Raw genomic sequence first — 21,594 nt, forward strand, 5'->3', positions numbered from 1 at the left:
GGAAAGAAGAGGGGGACTGAAAGAAGGAAGCATTTCCATTTACATCATGTACATATATGAGAATACCAGTGCCCACCTCCGTATCTTGTATGGGGAAGAAGGGGGCGGGGAGGGGGGAACTGAGGAAAAACTCACCAAGCACCGTGTGCAGGTTAAGTCTCTATCCATGAACTATATTACTATGTAAGACTATAATACACCAATGGAAGTATAAAAAAAAACTTTTGGAGAGAAAGCCTAAAATTATATCATGAATGTATAAAGGCAGGCGCCAGTCAATGCACACAGAAGGAATCATTGCAATGCATTGCTTGATGTTGATTCTGGGAATATTATTATGCATTGGATATATCACAGATCTGTTTTTTAAGTCCTACTAATTTGATGAGTTAATAGAAAGTTTCTAGAAAATGCTATGCACATCAGTACTTATCGATATTCTGCAGCCATGCAAATAATAAGTTATAATTGCATTGATATGGGAAAATGTCCATGTCATGTAAAAACAAAAATTTGTCACAGAAAAAAAAAAAAAACCAAGCCAACAGATGTAGGCATGTGTGTTAGTCAATTTTTCTGTTACTGCGACAAATACCCAAGATAAATACTTTAAATAAAAAAGATTTACTTTGAAAAAAAGTATAAAAAATACAGCCTCTGTCTGATAGCTGATATTGTTTCAAAGTCGTATCTGGTATCTACATCTATTTGATAATTCCAGTCACTACTTCCTTCTCAGAAATTAAGCATGACCCTCTTTTCCTTTCTTCAGAATTAACATTTTTTAAAAAGTTTCCTTCTAGTGTATGTTTAAGCTGTACAGTGATGGCAAATGCCATTTGGTTAGGCTAATAAATAGCATCTGGCGTCACAGAAACAAAATGTATGACAATTGCTATTTACTACATTATGAACAATCACATTTTTATAATTTTTATTATTAAAAGATAGAAAAATAATAGTACAATAATAACATGTATGTGATGCCTTTTAGCTTTTATGATCTTTTTTGGAACAATTTGAAAGTGAGTTGCAATGTTACGGTATTTAATCAGAAAATACCCAGCCGGGCGTGGTGGCGCACGCTTGTAATCCCAGCATTCGGGAGGCTGAAACCTGGAGGATCGCGGTTCGCGGACAGCCTCAGCTACTCAGTGAGGCCCTCTGCAACTCAGTGAGACCCAGTTTCAAAATAAAGACTAAAAACTAGGGCAGGGGTTGTAGCTCGGAGGTCGAATGCCTCTGGGTTCCATCCCCAGACCCGCAAAAAAAAAAAAAAAAAAAAAAAAAAAAAAAAAAAAAAAAAAAAAGAAAATACCCAAAGTTTACGCCAGGCGCGCACCCTTGTAATCCCCGCGCTTGGGAGGCGGAGACAGGAGGATCACGCAGTTTTGAAGCCAGTCATGCTGGCTTGAGAGACCCTGTTTCCAAATAAAAAAAATATAAAAATAGGTCTGGGAGTGTAGCCCGGAGGTAATAGAAGGGCTTTCAGGAACCCCCGTACAACCAAAAAAAAAAAAAAAAAAAAATACCCAAAGTTTTCTTGGTTATCTTGTTTTGTTAGTCTGTCTACTTTCTAGGAGAAAATGATCATCATCCAGTTGCGTTCACAGGATGGAACAGTTCTTGCACGTTTCTGATGACCTTGAGCTGGGCGGCCAGGTGCTGCCTTCACATGAGTCATTACTGTGAACTGAACGGTGATGATGAGACTGTGATGCACACATGAAAGTAGGAGGAAAATGCTTGGCTAACATTTTCTCTCCTTGAGTTTCTTAAATATATTGTATTGTGTTGCACGAGGTAGATAGCAGTTGAGAAGTAGGACTTTTCCTCTATAAGTGTCTTATTCTTCTTCGCTGGGAACAAGAAAATTATTTTTAAAGTCATACTTAAAGTTCAGTATTTTTATTTTTGTTATACTCAGAAACATATTCAGTGTCTCACATTGAATTTTGTTCAAAATGTGTATGTTTCAGAGTTGATGTTTCTGGGTCAGTTTTTCTAAGGTAAAAAGTGAGACTATTCAGTATGATGGCTCATATCTTAAGAAAGTTTTCTTAATGTTTAAATATTTGGTTTATCTTAAAATTATTTTCTTCATTAGGAAATCCAGTGACACATTGAATTCTTGTTTCTTGTATTTATTTGTTAGTTTCTCTGATATTTTAAAATCTTTTAATTTTGCATTTTACTTTGAATTTCCTATCACCTATATCTCTTGTCTCTTTAGTTTTTATCTATTTCCCCATATAACTTTTAATTTGGTCTTCATGTTTTTAGAGGATTTTTGTCTGACTCAATTTTTCTTGAGTCTGGTTCGCTCCTCTTTAACATCTTTTTATTTTGTCTTTATTCTGGTTGTCAGTGTTCTTTATAACTGAAGTTATTTAAACATTGTATTTAAATATATTGTCCTACTAGTGGTGGAACAAAAATATTATGAAAATATTGACCTGTGGGAGAGTGGTGTATAGTGAGTGGGTTTTACAAAAAGTCTGGTGAAGCTACATAGGTCGTTCTTCTTTCTCTCTTTCCCTTCCTAACGAACATTGCTGGTCACCATAGCGACTGCTAGGGATAACATGGTGAACAAGGCAGTCCTGGTCTGTGTGTCTAGAATCCGCACTCTTGAAGAAGATGGATGCTAGATCATAAAAGAGGATGGGCATCCAGGATGCTACTGAAACAGTAGGAACTAAGTTTCCTAGGGAGAATCACTTCTGATCATTGAATCTCGAATAAGTTAGTCATGTGAGAAAGTGGGGAGAAGAATTTCACAGTTTTCAAAGACTGGGATGTGGTAGAGTACAGTTGTCGGGTGACCTTGTTATTTTTTTTATGGTTTTCTTTTTTTCACATCAAAATGTGGATCACGTTGACAATGTCATATATTCACACAGTACTTGGAGCCTCCCCCCACTCCCGCTGCCCCATTTCCCACTCTCCTGATACTGAGTGTCCTGGTTAATAATGTCTTATTTACATGTATACACATAGTCACATGTAGCATATCCATTAATGAACCTCAGCCTTCTTTTTCTGTCCTTCCTTCCTGACTATATTGAGGTTTCTCCCCCATTATCTGGAGTCCCTCTGGTATCCAAAATACCCCCCAGCTTGAGCATATTAAAGAAAACGTATGTTCCTTCTTTTTCTGTGCTTAACTAATCTCCAGAATATACAAAGATCTCAAAAGACTTTACACTAGCAAAACAAATGCGCACGCTTGTAATCTCAGCTGAGACCCGAGAATCGCGGTTTGCCGACAGCCTCAGCTACTTAATGAGGCCCTGTTTCAAAATAAAGAATAAAAATAGGGCAGGAGGTGTAGCTCAGAGGTCGAATGCTCCTGGGTTTCAACCCCAGTACTGGAAAAAAAAAAAGAAAGAAAAAGAAAAAGAAATGGGCAACTGAATTGAGTAGACACTTCACAAAAGAAGAGATACAAATGGCCAATAGATACATGAAAAAATGTTCAACATCATTAGTAATCAGGGAGATGCAAATCAAAACTACACTGAGATTCCATCTAACCTCAATCAGAGTGGCAAGCATAAAGAAGTCAAATAACAAATGTTGGCGAGGATGTGGAGAAATAGGAACTATTCTGTAGTGTTGGTGGGGATGCAAACTAGTTCAGCTGCCATGGAGATCAGTGTGGAGATTCCTTAGAAAACTGGAAGTGGATCCTTGTTATATTTTATATGTTGGAGCTTAGATGAAATTGAAAAGGTAGACATAGGGGAGTCTCAGAGGAACTTTATATTTTCATTGCTGTTTTGGAGGTATGTGTAGGGATTCATGTACCAAGTATGTTTGGGAATATAGTGATTAAGATCTGAAGAAGATGAACAGGTACATGCTTATCGGATTTGGAGGGACAGACGAAGAAACTTACAGAGACAGAGAGGCTCAACAAGACCTGTTGTGTTCTGGTAATATAAGCCATGCAGGAATTTAGGGGTATGAAATTCGAGGTAAAGAGTGATGGAAGATGAGACAGGGCATTTGGGCAGTGGGAGGATCTTGAAGATGAATCTAAAGTTTATGTTTTATATTTTATTTATTTTAAGATGACTAAAATGTATTATTCAATACTAATTCTAACAATGGAAGTAGATATTAAAACATTATAGAAAACATTTTCATATAGTAGCTTAATTCTGTATTTTCTCAAATAATTAAAAGACTTTATTTTATTTTTAAATCTTCAGATAGAAAATCCTCGGTACCTGAGACAGAAGCCTATCCCAGTTTCTCTGGTAGGTGAGAATTACATTGGACTTTTTCTTTGGACAGGTATGTTTTAAATAAAATAATCATTAAGTTCTTTTATAGGTTCACATTATGAGGCATACTAGTTTTTTAAAAATCCTGTTGCATGGAAGTAAATAAATCACTTTTTCCCAATGTTAATGCTTTAGGCATTTTAGTTTACTTGTGAGTTGAGGATAAACCAAGCTTGAAAACATATTAAATAACTCTTCCTCATTCCACAGATGACGCCCATGTTCAGCCTGAGAAAATCCAGTAGTGTCCATGATGATCATTTTCTCTCTCGAATGCATGAGAAAGAGGTAGGTAGTTAACATGGCTTTAATCATTTATACAATAGGCAGTCTTAGGTTCTAGACAGAATAAAAATGCATCCACTTTGCATATCTCTAATCCATCCCCACCAGGGATGATTGCACTCTACACTATCAGAAGGGGCATCTTTAGTAACTAAGGCCTAATCAAATTGGAGAGCCAGGCTGGGCGTGGTGGGCACGCTTGTAATCCCTGCGCTTGGGAGGCAGAGACAGGAGGATCGCGCAGGTTCGAAGCCAGTCGTGTGCGCTGGCTTAGGAGACCCTGTTTCCAAAATAAAAAAATGTAAAAATAGGTCTGGGAGTGTAGCCCGGAGATAGAAGGACTTCCAGGAAAGGAACCCCAGTACCACCAAAAAAAAAAAAAAAAAAAAAAAAAAATTGGAGAGCCAACTCTAGAAACCACAGACCAAGGAAATTTATCCTTACCATTTCATTTCTCTTGAACCACTCCTGGCACTAAAATCTGTAGTCAAGGTTCTCAGCAGGGCGTGGTGGCAGCTAATGCCTGGGATCCAGGTACTTGGGAGGCTGAGACAGGAGGATTGCAGGTTCTAGGCCAGCTTCAGAAATCTAGCAAGATTCTCAGAAACCTAGTTAGATCTTGTTTCCAAACAAAAAATAGAGAGGGCTGGGAGTGTAACTCAGAGGTAGAATGCCCCTGGGTTCAACCCGGGTTCAGTCCCCAGTAAACACACACACACACACACACACCCTATAATCAAAGTTCTCTAGAGCAGTAGAATTCACAAGGTGTGGATGGTGGAATTCCAGTTCTTCAAATTGGAGTCCTATATTCTGGATGGGAGCGGAAGCACCTCACTCAGGAAGAACAGGGCTTGTCCTGCTGCTTCCAACTTTTACCCTAAGTCTCCAGACTGGAACCCTGCTGCCCAAGTGCAGGGCGGGACTTCCTGTTGCCCAAGTGCGGGGCGGGACTTCCTCCTCATTGGCTGTTTTACACGCCAGTCATCTCATCAGCACACCTTAGGTGTTTTGTATTTCCGTGAAGTTGCCTCAGTACAGAGTAACCATCACACCATGCTGACAGGTGTGATGCTGGCATGAATGGAGTGTTGCTCCATGTGGTTGAATTTGTATCCTTAATGACTAGAGATGTCAAAATTCCTTTTTCTGTTGTTATTTGTGATGTTAGGGATAAAAATCAAGGGAATTCTACTCTGAACTACACTCTCAGCCTTCTTTTATTTCTTATATTTCAAACAGTATCTCACCAAATTGTAGAGGGACTCACTAAATTGCCGACATGGGTTTGGCTTGGAACCTGCAGTCCTCCTATCTCAGTCTCTCAGGTACTAGAATTATAGACATGCACCGCAATGCCTGACTGAAGTCAAATATTTTTTTAAGGGATCATTTGTGTGTCTTCCTTTGGGAAATGGCTATTTAGGTAATTTGCCCATTTTGTAATGAGATCATTTGGTTTTCTTCTGTAGAGTTGGAATTCCTCATAAGCTTTGGATATGGGTATCATTTCATTATAAGATGGCTGCACTGCAAAGATTTTCTCCCATTTCTTAGTGTCTTTACACTGTTAATTATTTCCTTGGCTGTGCAGAGGCATTTTAGTTTGATTTAATCCCGCTTGTTTGTTTTTGCTTTTATTTCCTGTACTTTTTGGGTCAAATCTAAAAAATAGTTCTTCGGGTCAATGGCACGAACTTTTTCCTATATCGTCTTCAAGCCTGGGCTGCTGGGGTCAGCCCGGTGCTAAGGCAAGTCTGGATCCTGTGACTCCTGGATAGGTAATAGAGTAGGAAGAGCCCAGGAACCAAGTCTGCTGGGCAAACTGGAGCCCAGGGTAAAGGCTTTGCTTGGTCCGGATGTACTGGGCCTGGCTGGGTGCTGGGATAGGAGGCGGAATCTGCTGCTCTTGGCCCTCTCCCCTGACACGGGCGGGCGATGTCTGTAGCTGGGGTGTTGGCGGTGGAGGTGGTGGTAGTGGCGATGTGTTCCTTCTGACCCTCTTCAGCACATCTTTTCTTATTTTTGTGCCACAGCTACAGATGCCGTAGCCTCTCACTTGCTTTTCTTAGCTCTGTGTAGCCATTTTCACCGGCAGGTGGTTTTTCGAATTGTTTTTTTTTGGTGGGGGGGTGTGGGTGGGTGGGATGAGTATTAGCATGTTTTGGTTCGCTATCTTGCTGATAAAATTTTGGGATTTTCTTTTTTATGAAATTCTGGTGCTTTTAAAACTGTTGAAGTAAAAATGAACGTATAAAACCCTGTCTGGAGGCAGTGCTTCTTATATTCAGACATACTTTTTTTTTCAAGCTTCTGTTTTTAATTTCTTCACCATGATCAAATTGGTTTCATCCCAGAAAAGCAAAGCTGGTATATTAAAAAACCTTTGAGTTGTATGCTTTAAATGTGTGAGCTTTATGGTGTGTGAATTGTGTCTTAACGAAACTGTTCATGAGGAGGGCTCTGTCTCTTTATACTCACCCCTGATGCCTTCAGCAGTGTATTATAAACTTTGATCAACAGTAAGATATCAAAGACTATCTTGTTTTGATATTTTATTTATCTTATTAGGACAACGTATTTCAATGTTTATGGTCTTTTAAAGCCAGGCGTGGTGGTGCATGCTTGTAATCCCCGCGCCTAGGAGGCTGAGACAGGAGTATCGCACAGGTTTGAAGCCAGCCTCAGCAACTTAGTGAGACCCTGTTTCCAAATAAAGTATAAAATAGGTCTGGGAGTATAGCCCAGAGGTAGAAAAGCCCCTGGGTTTTACCCCCAGTACCACAAAGAAATAAATAAAAATTTTAATTTAGCAAGTTGTCTTTTCTTATACTTTTCCAGATTTTCATTGAATTATTTGTCTTCATCATGACTTCTAAGAATAACTTATATGTTGAGGAATTCAGGTTCTTGTGATATATTTTGCAATAATTTTTCTGTATTTATATACTTTTCTACTTTTTACTATTTTTAATGTATAGAAGTTTTCTTTTAAAATAGTTGGATCTCTCTGTCTTTTTCAATGACCACTAGTTTTTGTGTCATGCCTACAAAAGCATCACTTTTTCCAACACTTTTATTTTTCATTTTAAGATTATTATTATTATTATTATTATTATATATTTTTTTCTTTTGCAGTACTGGGGATGGAACCCAGGATCATTCTACCTCTGAGCTACATCCCCAGCCCTATTTTTTATTCTTTATTTTGAAACAAGGTCTCTCTAAGTTGTGGAAGGCCTCACTAAGTAGCTGAGGCTGTCCATGAACCTTGATCCTCCTGTCTCATCCTCCCAAATGTTGGGATTACAAGCGTGTGCCACCACATCTGGTTTAAGATTATTTTTAAAAACCCTTATGTTTCTGTCTATATTAAGATCTTATTTTCTTATTTAAATATCTGGCCTACTTTAGAGTTTTAAAAATATGTTTTATTTTAAATTTTAAAAGTTTTAAAAATTTTCCTTAAAGTATTGATGCCAGTGTAGGTTGGTAAGTTCTTAAAGGTATAAAATCAAAATTTAGGAGATTGAAATGCTTATGTTAAATAACATAGTGTATAGAGTTGAGTGGGTAACAGGAAATTTCATAGAGATTACAGAGCTCCTCTGTGTGACGAAGCATTTAATCAAGTGTTTCGGTTGAATTTTAGTTGAGCACTTAGCATTTAGAAATGAAATATTTAAGCACAGTTTTTATTTTAACTTCCCTTGTGCACGAAAGAGACCCTTGATGTTAAATGGTAATGCTTATTACAGTAGAGTTAAATACTTATAGTGGTTTTGTTTTGGTGGCTAAAATATACCTATAAAATATTTTAAGACGATGTTCCAAAACTCCAATTTATTTTGGCCATTTTGGTAAAACACATCTTCGTCAACAGTGATCCTTTCTTTTAATGTCGGCCTGTCATTCTCAAACACCCTGGGGCTTGCTTGTTTTAGTAATTGCTAACACGTTTCCTTAGATAGCCGCATCACAGAAAGACGTGGCAGTGAGAATCACTCAGCAGGTTTTTTTTTTTTTTTTTAATCTGAGAAAAGATTTCTTTCTTTCTTTTTTTTTTTTTTTTTGTGGTACTGGGGTTAGAACCCAGGGGTTTTCTACGTCCGGGCTATACTCCCAGACCTATTTTTTACCTTATTTGGAAACAAGGTCTCACTAAGTTGCTGAGAGCCTCACTAAGTAGCTGAGGCTGGCTTCGAACCTGCGCGATCCTCCTGTCTCAGCCTCCCAAGTGTGGGGATTACAAGCGTATGGCACCACGCCCGGCTCTGAGAAAAGATTTCTAACAATGGGTTAAGATATTTTGGAAAACTGTTATTAACTGAAAATGAAATCAGACACCACAACAAGAAAAGCTCACTATTTTTTAAGAGCAGAGAACAGATGGTAGAATTTTTTTCTCTCTCTCTCCTCTCTTATTCATGGTACTGGGGATTGAACTCAGGGACATTCTACGTTGGAGGTGCACCTCCAGCTCTTTGTAAAAGTTTTTGTTTTGAAACAGTCTTGCTATGTTGCAAGACCTATAATGCTACTTTCTCTGCTTTCCCAGTACTTGGGAAATTTCTTTTTTTGTGAAATAAAATAGAAAATTTCCTTCAAACTTTTTCTTTACCCATATTGAATGTTTCTACCTATTACTTAAAAAGGGATGCTATTTCTTTCTTATGTATAATGTCAGTTAGGCTTCTTGTTTGCTAGTTAAATATAGACTTCCAATAAATCAATCTATATAATAAATGAGAGAACTTTTATTTTGGTGATACTGGGGATTGAGTTCAGAGATATTCTACCTCTGAGCTAAACCAACAGCCCTGTTTTATTTTTATTTTAAAACAGGGTCTTGCTAGGTTAATGAGAGTATCACTATTTGCTGAAGTGGTCCTTGAACCTGTAACCATTCTGTCTCAGCCTCTCAAGTATTGGGATTCTAGGCACGCACCACCACGCTCAGCTGAGAACTGGTATTTTAAACCATGTTTTATGAAGCATGCCAATGAGATACACTCAGTACAACAAAATTTAATAAATAATTATACAAAGGAATAGCACTGTAAAGACTACCCAAGCAATGAAAGATCATTGTCAATATCCTAAATGTGGATGAGCCAATGGTTGGCTATATCCTATTTGATTTTGCCCTCTATCAAAGTTAAATAATACTAGATTGTAAATATGGAATAACAAGTGCAGGTGAAACGGGGAGGAGAAGGAGAGAGTTTCAAATAAACAAAAAAGAAATACTAAGGCAAGCAGCGAAGCTAAAGAAAATAAAACCTCAGCATGTAACTTAATTATGTTTATGTTTTTCATAAATTATATTTGTATATGATGTATGAGAAAAATCTGAAACTTAGAAACAGCATATACTATGTACATGATTAAGTATCACTTCTTTTAATGTGATAAGTTCTGAAATGATTAGAATTACTATTTAGGAGAATTCCATATACCTGTAATTCCCAGGAATAAGATAACATGAGAGATGACTTATTTTTGTGCTAAATTTATAAATAAGTGTAAAGGATAACAATTATCCTTATGAAATATTACAAATTGATATTTTGAGAGTAGGATGCATTGGAAATATTAGCCAAGAAGAATCTTATTTAATTTGTTAATTAGCTAAAATTCTCTACAAGGATGATTGGAACAATTAGGTGGGTAAGTAAGTAGAGTGTTAATTTATGCATCACTTTTGCAATTTGATGAGTAATAATTATTGAAATGTTGAAAGTATAAACTAAGCAAATGTATTATTTAATTGTTGCTGATGACGTGTGGAAATAGCTGGGTAATACAGAGGGTTGATGAAAGTTAGGTCTTTGGTTCTGTAAAGTTTAATTGCTACACAGACACAGGGAATTCCCTGCTATTCTGTTCTGTTGTGTCCTCCTTTTATGACAGGGTCTTACTGTGTTGCCAAGGCTAGCCGTGGACAGGATCCTGGGCCCAGGGGCTACTTCTGCTTCAGCCGTAGGGCTGGGAGCTCAACTGTGCATTGCTACACCTGGCCTTGTATTCTATAATCTACGGATGATGTCTGCCTAAGTAATTCTAATACATTTTTCTCTTACAGAGTCATTAGTGGTTATTATGTCATTTATTTTTATTTTGGTATTCTCGGAATCTTATTATTACATGTGAAATAAAATTTGCATATGGAAAGCAGCTAATCATTAAAAAATATCATTTTGAATAAGAAATCTGCTCCTCTGTAAGAGTAATGTGGAATAGCTGGGTGAAGACAGCATTTAGATATATTCTTTTTTTTTAAAAAAAGCAGCCCCAGTTCAAAGTTAGTGAATATCTTGAGGAAAATGAACGAATGACTTTGATTATTGTCCTAAAAGTAGTATTTAACTAGTATTATTATAAGAGTATCTTTACACTCAAGAAGACTTTTGACTAAATCTATGAGCATTTTTATTAGCATTATTCATTTCCTAGGAACATCCCACTTCAGAACTTTTCTCTGAATTAATTTTTTTAGAGAAAATGTGTAGTGGACACTACTTGTTCCATATTCTTACCATGGAGAGCCGCTGCTGAAAGCTGCCACTGCTTGCAAGGGTCTCAAATGAAATGACTCGGAAATGACAAATTAGAGAAAATCGTCATATTTAATACTTCTATTTGGGACGGCTGGAGGAGGAGGTAGCGTGAATCTCCTGCCCCCTGCAGCTAGCGCTTATACTGTATAGAAGGTTTTAACAAGGCATCATAAAATGATTAGACACAGTAGCCAGCAAATTGTCACGGGTCTAGATAAGGAGGGACGGCAAAGCAGTCATAGGACAAGCCTGGAGGAAGGAAGGGCTAGAGGTTACTGGTAGATGGAGACGACATCAAAGTCCACACTCTTATCCAGCCCATCAGGTCCCCTGGAAGTCTGTTGGCTGGTGGACAAATTCCACCCAGCTGGTACATGTACTGTAGCCAAGCTGGTCCCAGATGGTAATCTCAGCCATGCAGGCCAAAAATAGCTCCCCACAAAATGAGTCCCAATGGACTTTGCAAATAAATTTTCTTAAGTTTCAAGTAGAACTTTCTAGAATCCTTTTAAAAACAGCTGTGGGAATGCCCTCCCAACATGAAGCCATCCGGTTCCACTGTCTCTCCTTAGCAGTAGCGTTCCCTAGGATGGCTTGGCAAGTGCGCTTGCTCCCGGGGCGTGAGCGTGGGCATCTTGAGGTCCCTCTGCTTCATTTTCTGGAAACTGACTGTTTAGTTCTAGAGTGGCTCAGGTAATTGTTTAAGGAGATCTTCTGCCGAGGGCTTGAGTGGATGAGGTGAGGCTTTCTCCTCTTTTCACTGTCCTTCTCTGCTCTCACGATGACACTTTTGATGGGGACCGATGGCCTGGATGGCGATTTTAGTTCCAAACTAAACCTCTTAACATCAGCATACTGGTGGGCGAGAGTAAGTTGAACAGTGTTTGATTTCAGTAATGCAACAAGTTAGTGTTTGCTCTTCTTATGCACTATTTAGAGAGAAACTATTTGCTTGTGCTAATAGTCTGCCATTAATGATTCTATAATTTAGGCTCAGTTATTTATTTTCTAAATTAAAAAACTTAATCGAAAATATATGTATATATATTAGGCCAGGTGTGGTGACGCACACTTGTAATCCCCACGCTTGGGAGGCGGAGACAGGAGGATCGCTCAGGTTCGAAGCCAGTCTCATTGGCTTAAGAGACCCTGTTTCCAAATAAAAATATATATATAAAAAATAGGTCTGGATGTGTAGCCTGGAGGTAGAATGGTTTCCGGGAACCCAAATACCACCGGAAAAAAAAAAAAAGTTGTACGTATATTAGTTTACATATGTATAGTATAAAGGAAATTCAAATGTGACTGCAAAATTATTATTATTACCTTTATTATTTGTGGTGCTAGGAATTGAATCCAGGGCCTTGTACATGCCAGGCAAGCCCTCTAGCACTGAACTATATGCCTAGTCCTATGAAATTATTTTAGTGAACAAACATTATGAGAAAATCTCCTAAACTGAGATTTAAGTTCTAGGAAAGAAAAACAGAAAGTGCAGCCCAACTTTCAGGCAATACAGAATAGAAAGTGTTAGGTATGATGAGGAAGGAGAAATCCCATTTGTCTGGGAACTTCAGGTAGACTTCATGGAGCTGGGAGTTGGAGCATTCGTGAGGTGTGAACAGGCAGAGGAGAGGGGGAAGCCAGAAAGCAGAGTGGCGGGTGGATGAGGACAAGAGGACAGGGGCCAGGTGAGCAGGGCAGAGGGAGCCATTGGAGCTTCACCTACAAGAGGACAGGATCAGCTGTGCTTTAGAAACGCCAGCTGAGTGTAGCTTCTCGGATGGGTCAGAGGGGCGAACAATCGGCAGCTATTGAGGAGGCTGTTTTGTCTGTGCAGCTGAAGTAAACGGAGGCCTCAGGCCTCTGTCTGCTGGTTTTTTTTTGGTGGTACTGGGGTGGAACCCAAAGGCTTTTCTTTTCTACCTCCACGCTATACTCCCAGACCTGTTTTATATTTTATTTGGAAACAAGGCTTCACTAAGTTGCCAAGAGCCTCACTAAGTAGCTGAGGCTGGCTTTGAACCTGTGCAATCCTCCTGTTTCAGCCTCCCAAGCACTGGGATTACAAGTGTGCGCCACCACGCCCAGCTCTCTGTCATTTTAGGGACCATGGGGCTGCAGATGCATGCTGCGGCTGAACCTGGTGACTCACTAGATGTTGAGGGTAGGCACTACCATGTCCCAACTGATTGTTGGATTTAATGTCCTGTAGGGACATCTCACTGCATCTGCATGGGAGAGAGCTGAAATCCAGGAAACGCATGAGGCCTGGAGCCAGGGAATGGTGATTCATCTCCATGGGAGGTTAGAGTGAAATAGAGATGAGATGACCAAAGGCAAATGCGTAGACCTGGTGAAGGGGACCATGGCACTCAGTCTGGGAGAATGTCCACTAGGAACTGGAAAACCAGGTGATGCCAAAGACACAGAGAGATGTCCCCCAAAGGGAGAGGAGGCAGGAACACAGCACTACCATGGAAACCAAGGAAAGAAGGCGTGTGTATGGCACAGGCTGCGGGGAGGAGATGTACCTGCCCTTTGGTTGGCCGTCAAAGAGTTATCACCTAAAAAATGAAACTGTGTTCCTGTGACCTTCGAGGGTGCTGTTTAGTAAGAGTGGGAGATAGATTATGAAGGGAAGTGAAGAAGTAAAAGCAGAAAGTAAAATATGTATTGAAAAGCTTATTAAAATAAAGAAGGGCTAGCCGGGCATGGTGGCGCACGCTTGTAATCTCAGCATTCGGGAGGCTGAGACAGGAGGATCGCACAGGTTCGAAGTCAGCCACGCACGCTGGCTTAGGAGACCCTGTTTCCAAATAAAAAATGTAAAAATAGGTCTGGGAGTGTAGCCCGGAGGTAGAAGGGCTTCCAGGAACCCCAGTACCACCAAAAAAAGTAAAAAAATAAAAAAATAAAGAAGGGCTAGACATGGTGGCACACGCTTGTAATTCCAGCATTCGGGAGGCTGAGACAGGAGGATCGTGGTTTGCAGACAGCTTCAGCTACTTAGCGAGGCCCTTTGCAACTCAATGAGACCCTGTTTCAAAATAAAGAATAAAAAGTAGGGCTCAGGGAGAAGCTTGGATGTAGGTAGAATGCCCCTGGGTTCCACCTCTAGTACCGCAAGAAAATAAAAAGAAGAAAAGAATGATATTCTTGTAGTGAAAGCTCAAATATTTAAACAGCAAATAGCCCTTATCTGTGTAACTTTTATCTGGGATTTTGTAAGATCTATTAAAACAATGAGTTTGAAAAAGGTAGAGGCGCTGATTTAATATTAAAACTTTAAAGAAGCTTTTAGAAGAAACCAGAGTATGTTTTAGAAGAACGTAATGGCTGTGTGTTGTGTGCCTGTCCCTCCCTCTCTCCCAGTACTGCCAAGTTTTCTGTCCCAGGCACACGTTCTTCATTAAAACCACAAGATTATTTATTTAGAAAGTCCATCTTTTTTCCTCATTCACGTGCTGCATATATATTGAGCTATTTAGAATAGGTGAAGCCTCATTTTAAAAGCCACTCAGTGCTCATCACCAAGTGATCTTCTCCCACTCTTCCTCCTGGTCCTCGCCACTCCTGCTGCAGTAGCTGCTGCTACGACCGCAAGGTCCGCTGCCACCGCCATCCTGCCCCGCGGATGCCGCAGCTTCCCCCATCGTTTAGGGAGGTGGCTTTACTTGATGGGTCGCCTCAACGTAGCAGCATCTCTTTGTTGTTTAACAGGATTTTTGCCTCTAAATGCCCATGAATAATGACATTTCATCTTTCTGTTTTACCTCTTTCTCACTGTGTAATTTCTGTATGCTTCACCCAACGTCTTCTTACCCTTTCCAAACTCTTTTTTGTCTCCTGTCTCAAGCAGATTTCTGCTAATTTTTTTTTTTTGATAATTTAAACCTTAAACTTAATGGCCCCAAATGACCAAATTATGTAAACCTTTCTCTGAGTTTTATACTGATCTCATCAAATTTATTATTTTAAAGTTAAAGTTGATAGAATAAAGGCATAATTTTTCACTTACAATTTTCTTCATCTACTTCACACAACTGTCTGGATTAAATACATATCTTCCGCCGGGCGTGGTGGCACACACTTATAATCCCCACGCTTGGGAGGCAGAGACAGGAGGATCGCGCAGGTTTGAAGCCAGCCTCGCTGGCTTAAGAGATGCTGTTTCCAAATAAAAATATAAAAGTAGGTCTGAGAGTATAGCCCAGAGGTAGAAGGGCTTCCAGGAACCCCAGTAGCACACACACACAACCTTCAGCTCTTAGAGTTGTCTCTTTTTCCTCCCATAAAAGTTGTCCTAAGTATGTTGCGTAGGATATGTGTGTTGCTTTTTTTTTTTTTGGTGGTACTGGGGTTCCTAGAAGCCCTTCTACCTCCGGGCTACACTCCCAGACCTATTTTTACATTTTTATTTTATTTGGAAACAGGGTCTCCTAAGCCAGCGCGCGCGGCTGGCTTCGAACCTGCGCAATCCTCCTGTCTCTGCCTCCCAAGCGCGGGGATTACAAGCGTGCGCCACCACGCCCGGCTGTGTGTTGCTTTTTTTTTTTTGGTGGTACTGGGATTCCTGGAACCCTACTATCTCCGGACTACACTCCCAGACCTATTTTAAAAATATTTTTATTTGGAAACAGGGTCTCTTATAAGCCAGTGTGGCTGGCTTCAAACCTGCGCGATCCTTTTTTCTCCGCCTCCCAAGCGCGGGGATTACAAGCGTGCGCCACCATGCCCGGCGTCTGTGTGTTGATTTTTAATGTTCTCCATTTGCTGTTGGTCAGAGGCAATTGACCAAATTAGAAGAGCTGAAAAAAGAGGCAGCAGGAGTTGAAGACTGGGAAGAGAGGAAGAGCATTAGAACTAAGAAAAACGTAAATGGAAGTGACATCAGCCATTCATTATTTACTCTCTTTGTGTATAGCTTCTTTTACCCAACATGGTGTATTTGGGATCCGTCTGTGTTGTTGTAAAGGCATCAATTCAAACTATAAACAATTGATTAGACCACATGGAGAATAGAATCTCTCTCCTAGAAGATGATCACTCCAAAAATGAATACATAATTTATAACTTAGAAAAAAATCAGAAGCAGGAATCTGACATTGAAGAAATATGGGCCCATCTTAAGAGAGCTAACCTAAGAATAATCGAAATAGAGGAGGGAAACGAAGGTGAAACTAAAAGGATCAATAATCTCTTCAAAAAATAATAGAAAATTTTCCAAACATAGAGCAAGAGGTCAATGCACAGGTCCGGGAAACATATAGAACTCCCTTTAGACAGGATCAGAGAAGAGGTTCCCCACACCACATAGTTATCAAAATGACCAATGTGGAAGCCAAGGAGAGAATCTTAAAGGCAACAAAAACAAAGGGCCAAGTGACATTCAGAGGCAAACCAATTAGAATCACTCCAGACTTCCCAAACCAAGTCATGAAAGCCAGAAGGTCTTGGAGTAACATATTTCAAACAACTTCCAGCCAAAACTTTCCTACCCAGCAAAACTATCTATGAAATTAGATGGGGAAATAAGAAGCTTCCATGACAAACAGAAACTGAAGGAATTTATGTCTTCAAAACCAGCGCTAGAGAAAATACTCAAGGAGATTAACTACAAAGAAGAAATAGGTAATACACGCCAGAACCAGAGAAACAAGATTTTCCTTCCAGCAGACAACTAAGCAAAGAATACACAGTATTTCAAACAGAAATAAAATCTAAACATGTTAGGAAAGAAAAGTTATCTCTCAATAATCACACTGAATGTAAATGGCCTCAATTCCCCAATAAAAAGACATAAAGTGGCAAAATGGATTAAAAACCAGAATGCATCCATCTGTTGCTTACAAGAAACACACTTTACAAGTAAAGAGAGTAACAAACTCAAGGTAAACGGCTGGAGCAAGGTAATTCATGTTAAGCAGCCATCCTAACAAATGTTAAGTAGAACTTCACTATAGTTTTTATTTGTATTTCCTTAATGATTAGTTATATTATAATGATGAGTGATATTCATGTCTTTATTGGTCATATAAAAATCTTTGGAGATTCATTATCTATTTTAGTCTTTTACCTATTTCTAAATTGTATTGTTTGCTTTTATTGTTGCTAATTTTTAGGATTTATATTTGGAATATTAATATACCTTCAGATATAGCATTTGGAAATATTTTAACCCATTCTATCAGTAACTTCTAATTCTGTTTACATTGTCTTTGGATGTACCATATTTTTCTATTTCTTATGAAGTTTGTTTGTTTATTCTTTTGTTGCCTGTGCCTTTGGAATCATATCCAAGAAATCACTGCCAATTTCAGTGTTGTGAAGTTTTATGACTCTGGTTTTCTTCTAAAAGTTCATAGTCTTAAAATTTACATTTAGGTCTTTTGTCTATTTTGAGTTAATATTTGTATATGTTGTTAGATAAGGGCCCAATTTTATTCTTTTTCATGTAGTTATTATTTTTCAACAATATTTAGTTAAAAGATTATTATTTCCTTCACCAAATGTTCTTGGAAACCTTGTCAAAATAACTTGACCATATATGGAAGAAAAAACAAACAAACAAACAAACAAACATATCAAAGTTATTCGGGAAACCAAGCATGGGAAGGAGGGAGGGGGAGGGAAAGCTTAGGGATTGGGTAGGGGCTGATTGGGTGATGTGTGCGTGTATATCTCCACAAGTTTTTTTTATCCCATTAAGATGTAAGACTACAATGCACCAATAAAAATTTATTTAGCAACAAAAAATAAAAATAAAAGGAATTTTAAACACTAAAATAAATAAAATAGGGCTGGGAGTATAGCTCAGAGGTAGTATGCCCCTGGGTCTCATCCCCAGTACCCCCCCAAAAATAAAAAAGATGAGGTGGGACAGTGAGCAGTACTGGGTTGAGGTGAGACAGTTACATGGTATTTGGGGCCAGCCTTTTAGGGTATCACAAGGTGTTGTGGGAAAATTATTCAGTGAATTATATCCTTTACACCTGAGCATCTTTGTTACATGACCCTTTGGGTATGAGTTTTTGTTACTAGGCCCCAGAAAAGTTTTTGTTAAGAATCATCTCTTTCATGTAGGTCACTCCTCCCTTTCTGCAGAGATAGAGCATGAGTTTCATGTGATTTAGAGGCAAGAGAAGAAAAACATTCAGCATTTTTTTCTTTTACATAATAAATATTTGTTTCCACCACTCATAATGGTTTAAAGTTAGGATTCTGTATTACGTAACTTTTATTTATAAAATTTTAAAACTTCATTTGATATGCTTGTTAATCTTAATATTCATTATTTATTTTGTATTTGAAGTTGTAAGTGAAAGTACAAAATGTGTTTAAAATTTTTCAAGAAAATATTTTAAAAATGCATTTTTTAAAAATACACTTTTGTTGGTGCATGATGGCTACGCGTCGGGATGAGGGTCAGAGCGATAGGATTCTGCATGCGTGCAGCACTCAGTGTTTTCCTCCGGGTCCCACTCTGCTCTCCCTCCCCAAACGTGCCCTTGGGATGGACGTGGCATTTGGACGGAGCTTCGCTGAGTCTCCTTTTCCCTCTCTACATCCCTCCCCAAGCCCCTTCCATGATTTTCTTGGTCTCTCTCCTCATTTATCTGAAGTCCCTTTTGGTTCCCAGTTTCTCTCTGGCTTCCACATATGAGAGAAAATAAACAACCTTTCAATTTCGGAGATTTGTTAATCTCTCTTAGCATACTGTTCTGTAGTTCCATCCATTTTCCTGCAAATGAAATCAGTTTGTTCTTCTTCATGGCTGAGTACAATTCCATTGTAGGTATATACCATGCTTTCATAATCCACTCATCTTAGATTGTTCCTGGAATTTGGCTGTGGTGAGATGTGCTGCTGTAAACACGGATACGTCAATCACCGAAATATTCTGACTTAATTCCTTTGGAAAGATACCCAGGAGTGCTACAGCTGGGCCATAAGGTGCTTCCATTCCATCTTTTGAGGGACCCCCACAGTGATCGTCATAGCAGCTGGACTGTTGCAACACCACCAGCAGTACGTTAGTGAGGATGTGAGGAAATAGGAACTCGTGTACATGTTGAAGATGTGTTTCTAATATTTTATTTTATTTTATTTTTTATTTTTTATTGGTGTATTGTATTCATACATCATACTGGGGTAAAAAACTTGTGTGTACATACATGTACACATCACTGATTTAACCCCTGCCCAATTCCCACCCCATTCCCTCCCCGTCCCTCCTTCCCTTGCTTGGCTTAGTGGTTGACTTCGATATGTTTAAGTACATTTTGTGTTTTAGAGATTTTCCTCTTTCCCCCTCCTTTCTCCTCATTTAGGTTGTCTTGTTTGCTCCTCATAGGATTTCCTTTTTCATCTAGAGTCCCTCCTACGACCCATTTCTCCTTAGCTTTCACATATTAAGGAAAGCATCTGATTATTTCTGATATTTTACAAGCACATCTTTCTAAAGGTTATAGACTCATATTTCTGCATACTTGTTTTTCTCTTCTCCTTATACTGAATATGACCACTTTAATTATTTGGCCACTTTATATTATTGAATATAATTCTCATAACCCATTGAGGTAAGCATAATTTTCTTTATATGCAGAAAAGGAAATAGAGTGTCAAAGTGTGACTTGCCCAAAGTCACAACTAGTATGTGGTGGGATTAGAATTAGAGTTGGAAATGCAAACTGTCAGACTCTAGTGTACATATTCTTTTAAATGATAAGGAATTAGCCAAATAGTTTAACTTTTTTGTTTGTTTGTTTGTTTGTTTTTGGTGTGTGGTACTGGGGGTAGAACCTAGAGGCTTCCTATCTCCGGGCTATACTCCCAGCCCTATTTTATATTTTATTTTGAAACAGGGTCTCAGTAAGTTGCTGAAAGCCTCACTAAGTAGCTGAGGCTGGCTTCGAACCTGTGCAATCCTCCTGTCTCAGCCTCCCAAGCGCGGGGATTACATGTGTGCGCCACCACGCCCGGCATAGTTTAACATTTGAGAGACTCAATTTTGTGTTGCTTTCTAAAAGCCTGTCACTGTTGTTCTGAAAATACCTAGGAGGCACTCCCTTTCAGTGGGTGTTGGTGTGATTTGTGCTGGCCTTGCTCAGAACACAGAGTGGTGTTGGCTGGGGAAGCACAGAGCTCCAGGAAGTGCCTGGAAGGAGAGGGGGTCACTGCCTGGAGGGCGGAGCCTGTGATTCCAGGAGAGAACGGAAACCCGAGGAGATAGATTTATCATTAATTCATCAGTATTATCAGTAGTTGCTGTTTTTAAGGATATTGATTCTCAAATTGTCATATTTCAGTCTGTAAGTTAATAAGAATGTTTTGAAACAAACATGTAGACATAAAGGAAAAAAGTTTGGAAGGTATCTATAAAGATGAACAATAATAAAGCCTAGAATACTACGTGGATTTAAAAGTTAAAGCAGAATACCATGATAAAATGACTTGTTTTTGGGTGAAGGGTAGAAGGAGATAACTAATGAATCTGTACTCAACTCATTGTCAACTTTGCCTACCAAGTGAGATTTAAGGATTTTTAATTAGTTTGAAAGTAATTGAAAAAGTATAGACAACATATTAGTATATGTAATGGGATTGCTAGAACCAGGGCTACAAGGTAAAAGTGGGAAATAATACTTTCTTTTATATAGGGAGTTATTTTAGTTGTGCATTTTTTGTCAAAGCAAAAATTAACATTACTTTTTAAATATTTTCCTTGAAGTTGGACATGAAAACAAAAATGATGGAAGCAAAATTTCATGAAGAAAAGCTTAAACTACAGCAGAAACACGATGCTGATGTTCAGAAGGTAAGGGCATCTCACAGCACCTTACAGTATTCTGGATCTCATGATGACCCATTCACGTGCCATCTGTCCACTTATGTATGTGCATCGTGGCGTGCCATCTGCTGAAGTAACACCCCAACAAAAGTTGATCTGTAAAGTCTATGTAAAAAACGTGGTTATTTCGAACCTTCTATTTATATTACCTTTTTTTTTTTAACTCCTTTGACTATTATTTCAAGGCTGGACTTCTTATATGTATTTTTCTTCATTATATCATTATCTTTTATGAAAGTTGAATAAGACCTCAGCTGTCTTAGAGATTGTTCTGTCATAATATTCTTTTGGTTTTCTGGTCATTGCAGTTTTCTTTTTTAATTAATTAATTAATTAATTAGTTTTAATGTGTTTTTATTGGTGCATTATAGTCTCACATCATATTGTAAATTATGTTGACAATGATATCCCTGCACACAGCACCTCTTGGACTGTGTCCTCTTTGGTATGGACTGCGTGAACTGTAATTCTAGCACTGACAGTGATAGTTTCTTACTTGAGTAGTTCATGGAGGTTTAGGCCTTCCAGTGTTTCAGTCTTTTTGTTTGTTTGACCTTCAGCCACCTTTTTTTTTTTTTTTTTAAAAAGATACTTTTATTTGCGT

General features: G+C 38.7%; 1 protein-coding gene across 1 annotated transcript in view; it reads left to right on the plus strand.

The window, feature by feature from the left end:
- The window catches only part of CEP112 (centrosomal protein 112), a gene marked incomplete at both ends in the record, with an annotated part of 477,771 nt that overhangs the window by 71,199 nt on the left and 384,978 nt on the right, over window positions 1–21,594 (plus strand). The window contains 3 exons of the mRNA XM_080714112.1: window positions 4,218–4,265; window positions 4,503–4,580; window positions 20,871–20,957. Of these exons, the coding sequence (XP_080570238.1) occupies window positions 4,218–4,265; window positions 4,503–4,580; window positions 20,871–20,957 (213 nt within the window). The remainder of the gene's footprint in view (window positions 1–4,217; window positions 4,266–4,502; window positions 4,581–20,870; window positions 20,958–21,594) is intronic.

Source organism: Muscardinus avellanarius, assembly GCF_963383645.1.
Source record: "Muscardinus avellanarius genome assembly, chromosome: 16".
Classification (NCBI taxonomy): domain Eukaryota; kingdom Metazoa; phylum Chordata; class Mammalia; order Rodentia; family Gliridae; genus Muscardinus; species Muscardinus avellanarius.